The sequence below is a fragment of the Lytechinus variegatus genome, chromosome 11 (genome assembly GCF_018143015.1).
Source record: "Lytechinus variegatus isolate NC3 chromosome 11, Lvar_3.0, whole genome shotgun sequence".
In the NCBI taxonomy this organism is placed as follows: domain Eukaryota; kingdom Metazoa; phylum Echinodermata; class Echinoidea; order Temnopleuroida; family Toxopneustidae; genus Lytechinus; species Lytechinus variegatus.
Window position 1 is genome coordinate 30,607,036 of NC_054750.1, and position 9,371 is coordinate 30,616,406.

At 35.0% G+C, this 9,371-nt stretch overlaps 1 protein-coding gene across 1 annotated transcript in view; it reads right to left on the minus strand.

The window, feature by feature from the left end:
* LOC121423528 (neuronal acetylcholine receptor subunit alpha-10-like) overlaps positions 1 to 6,607 on the minus strand; it is a 32,886-nt gene extending 26,279 nt beyond the window's left edge. The window contains exon 1 of the mRNA XM_041618881.1: positions 6,373 to 6,607. Within this exon, the coding sequence (XP_041474815.1) occupies positions 6,373 to 6,538 (166 nt within the window). The 5' untranslated portion in view covers positions 6,539 to 6,607. The remainder of the gene's footprint in view (positions 1 to 6,372) is intronic.
* Between the last annotated feature and the right edge of the window lie 2,764 nt (positions 6,608 to 9,371).

Sequence of the window (9,371 nt, forward strand, 5' to 3'; positions counted from 1 at the left end):
AATTTGTTTTATTTCATTTTCAACATAACAAAGTGAAGCGGTTGTGTTTAATTACAACGACGTTTGAAAATGAAACTTTTACAAACAACATAAATTGAGGTAGGTACAATATATGATAGTTATCCATTAATAAAACAAAATTATTATATATAAACAAATTATTATTAACATTATGAAGATCTGAGAAAAAGGAGGGATCCACTAAAAAGCAAATGCTTGTAATGTGTGGACTAAATAATTATTGTAGAATTGCCTACAAAGATGGACACAGGGATGACAGATCAGAACCGTGAACAGCAGAATAACACAGAACAAAGAAGAAAGAACAAGAAAAAGGGGAAACACACAAGAGAGATATAAAAACAAAAGGGAGAAGAAAGAAAGAAAGAAAGAATTGTAAGATAAGAGCAGGCGTTCAACGCTGAACAAAAATGAAAATGAGTCAATTAGGCATAAAATGGTGAATCGAGGAATAAATTAATGATGTCCTGTATGATTTATGAAAATCATAAATGCTTATTTGTAAACCTACACTGTTCAAAGTTCACTCTTTAGATTATTTGACACAGTTGGAAGATACCTTTAAGAAAATGAACGAATGCTCCGTTCAACTTCAAAATACTTTGAAAAAGAGTAATCTCTTTGCCTATCTCTCTGGCTTTGAGGGGATCTTACAAAAGATTTTTTTATGAGCAAGTGATGGCACAGTACATGTAACAATTTATTCACATAAAAATTTGATATCAAAGAGGTGGAAGTAACTTTTGTCGAAATAATAATTCGTTTTTATCCTATATACACAGCAAAAACTGTGGTGTTAACCGGTGTACATAGAGGACTACACCAGTTATTTTACACCGGTGTTAAATTGGTGGTGTTAGTTTTACACCTATTGGTGTTATTACAACACCTATGGTTATTACATTTACACTCTTTGGTGTTGTGTTCAATCTCTAGGGTGTTATTTTAACACCTCAGGGTGTGGTCCTCTATTAACACCATTGCTGTCCGTTTTAACACCACAGTTTTTACAGTGTTTAGACTGAAAATGGACGATAGGCTGGCACATGGGGATGTAAATGAGAAAGCAAGATATACTAAGTGTAGAGACACATAATCATAATTACATTCACGATCACGACTGTAGGCTATGTAGTAGGGTGCATAATATTTGAAATTGAGAAAGAGGAAAGGTATGGTGGTAAGATGAATAAGACTCGTTTCGCACTCACCAAGAAACTCACGACACGATTGGTCAAATTTAGGTCACGTGATAAGAAATAGATCACCTATATTCACTTATCTATATGCGAGTCGGTGGCAAATGTGAGAAATAGTGCTTTGGGGGATATATATTTGTCAAGGGTTGAAAGAAAATACATTATCGACATCCAAGCCAAGGTGAAAGCTTCTTGCAGGATGCTCAGTAGGTTTTACTTGTCTCAGAAATGCGGACTCGCTCTGCAGGCAACAATTTAACTTGACAAGAGCGAGAAAATAGTGTGTAGTAAAGATTTTCAATGAAAATTAAAATGAATAACGAACATTGAACCTACTTTACATGTTTTCTTCATTTCCATTATTCAAAGTACAGTTAAGCATTAGTAATTATACCCAGATGCGTTTACAACATTGAAAGTATGAACCAGTTGATTTAACTTTGTAAACTAAATTGTGTTAGACCGACTTGATAATAGGCGAAATAGGGATAACCTAATTAGATCGTGTTCGATGAGACCAAACGGAGTTGATATTTTGCGGATAAAAACCATGTGGTGATTCACTATGTGTAAAGATGGTTCCACGATATTTACTCCGGCGACAATTGCTCCGCTGTAAATTCTACACTTTAAGGAAATTACCAAATTTAACCATATATTTAACACTATAGCCTATCTTAAACCTAACCCTACGCCTGAGATAAAAACCTTATTGCAACCCAACCCTATATCTTAGACGAAATGAAGCCAGGAGCAATTGTCATCGGAGCAAATGTTTGGGTTGGTATGCGTTTTTAATTTCGAAAAGCAGTATACTCCAGAATCACATGAAAGTTGGGACCAAGAATGACCTACTTTATCCCCAGTTCATCAGGCTGGTAATCATGCAAGACTTTTGAGGAATCTGTCACTTAAATCGAAATACTCGTCATTATTTCTCCCTGCCAATCAAAGCCAAATCAAGCTGGTATCACGTCATAGACAATCTCAATGAAGAGCCATAATAATGGAACCATTACGATTCGACCGCTCATCACCATAGCGTATCATTAAGATATCATCCTCTTGCGGTCATCTTGATTTCTTCAGTTCTAAATGATACCCATATCTTCAATCTGTTTTCCAGACCATGGACAGGATACTGTCAGAGCAAACCTGCTGTAGATTTACTTTCAGGATGCATATATTAAATGTTGCCCACTCTTTCAAGCAAACTTATTAGGCTATTTAGTTCTAATAACTATCACTAAAACTAATAATTACAACATTGTTTGTTTATGTAAAGAAATTCTTTCTTTTTTTTACTTTATACAAAATCTTTGTTCTAGGAATTTGCATTAGAAACACCATTCTGTCATCAGAAGTTGAGATTATAAAAATTACTGGAAATCCCCATAGACCATGTAGACAGAAATGGCTCAATTGGATACATTTCTTTAACCGTCAATATATCTGTAACTTCTGTAGTGATTAATATTCGTTAATGCGTGAATAAACCTCCCTCTCAATTTCAGATTCGTTGTTTCGTAGACGGGCAAGATCATTGCCAGGAGACCAGATTTAAGATTGCAATTAGCTGGTTAACTTTAAATATATATCTCGTATGAATCAATCTTCCCATTATTTGTAACATTTCATGCTTGTCTCTTTTTCATTAAGAAGAATTAATTTAGCTTGTTAAGTTTGTCCGAGACATTTCGTCTTACTACAGCCATTAGTATATTGATCAGATGTTATATGTGGGCAACCAAGAATCCGATGGCCGTTTAAATAATATATTTGTAAGGCACAGAGAGACGTTGCCTGGGCCCAATTTCATAAAAAGTTGAAACGTTAGCAGCTTACTCGAATAATAACTACCATCATGACATCAATGAAAAATATCTTTCCTGATTGGCTCTACAAGTGAAAGTTGACATTCCAGCAAGAGTTGCTATCATAGCAACTTTATATGAAATGGGCCCTGATGTACTAAGCGCTATGCGGAAGAGGATCTTTTCGGCGTTTCTGCAAAATGCAATTAAACGCAAAAATGTACTACAATTTTTTTTAACTACCATGTCTAATCAAATGACTTGCACTTGATTTGGGTTTGGGACCTTAGCTATAATTGTACTTAGTTTTTCCTACATAACTTTCTCATACAAAATGATAATCGGGGCTATATAGTCACTATGAGCAGTGAACAAGAAATAGGATTGGTTGAAGTACTGATGTTCATTAAAGGGATGCCGATTTTAAAGAGAAGGTGTGTATGTGCGTGTACGAATGTTTTGATATGGTTATGTGGGTGGGGACATGTGTATGAGTGCGTGTAACGGGATGTGAATGTGGGTGTGTACTAGATGTGTTTAGTGTATAAGAGTGGGTGGTTGCATGTGTAAAGCTGCATGTGATAAAGTGTGTGTGTGTGTGTGTGTGTACAGTGTGGGTGCACTCGAGTGTGTATAGGGGAGGCTGTTGGAGGATAGAAATTAATGGCTGTGGGAGTGTGCGTGCGCAAGGCCCTCGGTGTGCGTATTTAATGTGTAAGTTGTCGTCGCCGCTTGGTCTAAGGAGCCTGGCGACGCATAATCATGAAAGTCTGTGATTCGATTCCCGGCACAGTATTTTTGCCCTTTCATTCCTTTTATAAACGTTGCTCTTTTATCTTACATGTTGAAACCAACATGCACCCGTGTATAAGTTGCTGAATTGGGGAATGTGTGTGGGGATGGTTCGGTGTGAAAGTGAAGGTGCGTAGTGAGGCTATAGGGGAGTGATCGTGTGACGATCCTTTTTTGGGGGGGGGGTATTCTTCAAATTGCATAATTATCTTGTATAAAAGATACTTAGTGAATTTGAATATATTTTCTTATAGTTTCTTTGCATGGCTCAATAGTTGCTCAGATTACGTGGACTAAATAAAAGATATATTTCTCTGTATTCGTTATTTTTCCATCTCATACACGTTTCACAAATGCTACAGACACACAAATTAATCCGTCTCCAAACCGACCTATGGTATACCCTTCGAAATAAAGTAATAGCTTTGATCGGTATGGAGTCGGTTTCGTTGGTGTGACGGATCCCAAATTAAGATTACATGCCCCGACAGTTAGATTGATTTGATTTCTCTTTTGCGGAGCGTGAAGTATGTATACAACAAACGAAGTTAATGAGACGTACACGAAAAGCGGTAATGAGGCCATGTGAACACTATAGACAATGTCATTATCAAAACAGTTCACACGTCACCAGACCAAAATGAATACCACGTTCCCTGGTGTTGTGATAAGATATGAATATGGCATTGATAAACACCGGATGACTGAGTTAGTGATGGAAAGCATTTTCTCCCAATGAAATGACTGGGCGAACGATATGCACCATATTTCAGTATGATAAAATATTTCCCTTCTGATCTGGACAATATTATTGCTTTAAAAATACGTGTCTTTGTGTCACCAACGATTGAATAATGGGCAGAAGACAAAACAGATTGTTCCTGGCCACTTACCATACTTACTTGTAATGTAAATAGTAATGTACATAAAGTATATATTATAATTTTTTTTTAGATTGTACATAACTTGTAAACTTATATTTCTCTTTTCTCGTCATAAATAGAGGTAGTTACTGTATTGGTCAAATGTATATTAGTTTGGAAAGGTAAAAATTATTGTATCAATTGTAAAATAAATAATAGTTTGGGTTTTTTCCTGTCTTGCGCAACATATCCTTTACAACGAAGACCTCTTTGTGTGAAAAGCTTTGCATTTGTTCAGTAATTATGTTTCCGTCAATATGATTTCTTTTTCTCTTTTTCTTTCCTGTAATACATGCATGTACGCATATAGTAAGTCGACTATAATTTCTTCTTTTCCAAGGGGGATCCACAATTTTACAAGCTTTGCTTTTTAGTGGATCCCCCTCATTTCCATTTCCATTTATGCTCTATATTATACTGTTGTTTTTTTTTTACGAAGTAAGAATGCCCTTCTGTAAAATTGTATTTGATTTGTATTGTTTTATATTACTTTGTATTATGTTTTGAATGGAAATGAAATAAAAGAATTGAATTGAATTGAATAGTCGTGATTATAGCAATCATCTTTAAAATATCAGTAAGAATAATAATCACATCAATGGTGATTTAAAAAATGAAATAGTAATAACAATGATAATGATAACAATTTCTTGAAAAGAGTAATGAAAATAATGATGATTAATGACGATGGGAGTGATAATAATGATGATGATGATGATGGTGATTATCATGATGATAATAATAATAATAGGCATTTATATAGCGCCATCTATCTAGAAATATTTTATTCCGAGGCGTGTTGCTATTGTTATTATTACCCCTGCTTTAGCATGATGATGATGATCAGAATGATAACAATCATAGTGGATTTATTGTTTAAAACAAATATCCGTCTCATTTGAAAACCTAGTACTCGAATGCTAATATATTATGATGAAATAATCTTTGATCTTCCAATTCCTCTCTGTCTTTGATAAGGAGGTCTGTCCGGAATAATTAGGCAAATACAATCAACACATATTTGCTCTTCTGTAGGGTCCAACAATATATTTAAGTAAAAATACAATTTCGTACTAACAATACTTGCATCATATTAAAAAAAAAATATTCATGTGCCGTGTACTCTGAAATAACAAATCAAACACCGAGAAATAAATAGCACAAAGCAAGTTGGCTTCTAAAACATAATATGTCTAAAATATTGAATTAGTGGCAAGATACCGAAAAAAGGGTGATGTATTGACGAAAAGAAGCAGAGATTAATGCTTTCGCGATTATTAACATAATTATTCATATATTTCAAATTGTTCCTGAGTGAGGCGGTATAATGATGGAAAGAATGTTTGATGGACTCTGAAATACTCTGAACTCCATATATTTGGTAATGTAAATTTTATAAAATGATCCTGTTCAGGATGTCAGAATATATTTTACCAGACAGAAGGGGAAATACCTTTCACACATTTAAACATTAACTATTTAACGTAATCTGAAAAGGAACTATTCAGTATGCTTACAGTAAATGAAGTTTAAGGAAGTGTCAAGACATCATCTATTAAAATACAATTAAGCCTATTCTGCAACTTTATCTTTTAAGCTGAGACGTGAATGAAAATGACTTACCTTTATCTATGATCAGTAAAGAGATGACGAATTTTAGGAAAAGCATCTTCGCCGAGAACATCTTCGAAGAAAATTGGCCCTCAAAGCCCTCCGATCGATGTTTATAGAATTTTATATGCTTGCGCTGGTCACTTACTATGTTGTTCTCATGGATTAATCCAAACATAAATCATTCTTCTGCAGTCAGACGATGTAATGTTTGTTCGATGGTTAGATAGAGGATTGTGTCGTCACGGTCATCGTGTACCGCTCTGAAAAGGCAGGGCGGTCCGACTCGCGCGCTCAACATGCTTCAATAAATTAAATACCGGCGGAGCCTTCCACACACTGGCGTCAATTAAGTACCAGATGCCTCTATCTGCACGTGGGAAATTGGGATGTTAAAAATGAAGAAATCATTTGTAAAAAAAAAGGAGAAATGAAAAATAATCATATAAAAAGGAAGAAGGATCCTAAAAGGATGAAGAAAGAGAAGGAGAAGTAGTAACAATAGACATTTGGCAGGGAAGGAACGAGAAAGAATTCGGGGTAATAGGAGTAGAACATAAAGAGGAAGAAAGCGACCGAGTAGTAGAAGATAATGAAAAAAAGGAGGATAAGAAGGAAAAAACTAGAACATGAAAATATGAAAAAAAAATACATTAACGAGAAGAAAAAGAAGCAGCAGAAAAGGAAGAAGATGAAAGAAGAAGATCATGAAGAAGAGACAAATCAGAATAAGAAATAAACCAGGAGAACGAGAATAAAACAGAGATCTTTAAAGAAGAACAGGGGTGCACGAGCAAGAAGAGAAAATGTGAAATAATGAGAAGAAAAAATAAAACAAGTTCTACAAACGTAAGATGATGTATAAAAAAAGAAAAAAATAAGAATACTAACTCATATCTGTCTGTTCCATCATCTCTCCTTCTCTCGTATCCTTTTCTCTCTCTTTTTCTTCATTTATATATTTTTCTACGTCTTATTTCTTTATCTTTCTCCATCTCTTCAATTTAGCATAATTTCTCAAGCCAGGACACAGGAGTGGCGAAACCTTTTTTTTAAGTGGGGGCCAATCAGATCGTTATTTTTATGATAGTGTACACAGCAAAAACTGTGGTGTTAACCGGTGTACGTAGAGGACCACACCAGTTATTTACACCGGTGTTAAATTGGTGGTGTTAGTTTTACACCTATAGGTGTTATTACAACACCTTTGGTTGTTACATTTACACTCTTTGGTGTTATGTTCAATCTTTAGGGTGTAATTTTAACACCTCAGGGTGTGGTCCTCTATTAACACATACTGGTGTCAGTTTTAACACCACAGCGTTTACAGTGTACAATCATGTTTATTTAACAAATGGGGGAGGTTGAATTCCCATGGCCCCTCAATGTTATGCTCAATTATGTTTTTATCATTATTAACTATTGTTTTAATCATATGATTACAAAAGTCAAATTATCTCTAATTCTTATCCATCCTGCCATATGTTTTTAAATATCTAAATGTGTATTTGGGACCGATTTATGTGAGAATACATATCATATTAGGGTGTTTTATATCGTTATTTTATGTTATTATATCGTATATTTCATTTTGTTACAGTCCTACATGATGAACAAAATATGAACGTGGCTTGTACATTGCCAATACGGTAGGGGAAGGCGGGGTAAGTTGAGCATAGGGGCAAATTCAGCCACCACCCCCAGGCCAATGATGAATGAGTCAGACATTGTGGTGGTGTCATGTATTGATATGACCCACCACATAACCTTTATCCCCACCACATTGTTTGCAACTTTTAAAAAAAGTACCTTTTTAGAGGGAAAAATGCAAGTTTCAGCCAAAAAAAAGTATTTTAAAAAAGGGTGTGAAATAGATCGGTGCTTTTTACCCACACACGTCTTTTAATATGGTAAAGAAATACGAACAATATTGTTAGCCCAGGTATGGATTAGTATTCTTGTCAAAATCTTTTACATGATGAATGCATAAGAAATGTGTGGATGTAAAAATATCGCATGAAGTAAGGACTGGGGTAATTTTAGCCAGCCAACATGGGGCAAGTTGAGCCATGGTAATTCTTATGGTAATGTATAATAAAGTAATGTCCAATTAAAATACCATTGATATGCAGGCAGAAAGGAGCAAACTCACATGACAGTTCTTTTACTTTGAGAGGATGTTGGTATTTATAGACAATTAGCATGTGAAAAAAAAAATTAATAAAAGTTTGACATGCTGGTTCTTCCCGCATACATTTGTAAATAGTTTTTGTGGCTCAACTTACCCCCAAAAGGTGTCAAAACTTACCCCACAGATGGGGCAAGTTGAGCCATTTGACATCGTTTTTTTTTTTTTTACAAAGGTGACAATGACTTTCATTGTGGGGGTAGAAAGTTATTTATAGGTGAAAAATATTTCCTAAGATTTAAATTTAAAGGCAAGGTACCTATTTCTACAAGATTATTTGTCATATCACTTCTAACATGCAAAATGCAAAAAGTGTCACAACTTACCCCGCCTTCCGCTATCATGTATAGTAAGCTGTTAGTATATATCGTTGTTCCATGGAATCCTTGGAGTGATGAATTATGAAATTGTTTAAAAACGTAACTGTCATTTTACATCTCATGTTTCATGCATATGTACTTTCGGTTCCACTGATGGGCAGAGTAATGTACTACATGAATAAGAAAGGAGATTTCAAGTTTGCACTATAAATGCAACACTGGCAGTATCGATGTTTGGTGAAATCATGGACCTTGGAAGAGATGGGCAATTAACGCGAGCATTTCTTTGATCCAATGATAGTCACCGTCACCTGGCAATGTGCATTTTAAAGGTAAATGCCAGTTTGGGTAACGATCAAAATGAATTCGTACAGAATCCAATGAAATGACCACCAAAGTGCCTGTTTGTATAAATACAGAATATGTGCTAAAGGATTCTGGAAGAAATTGTGTAATTGCTGAAAAATTAGCAAATAAGTACAGGATTTGGGTCAAGCGTCGGG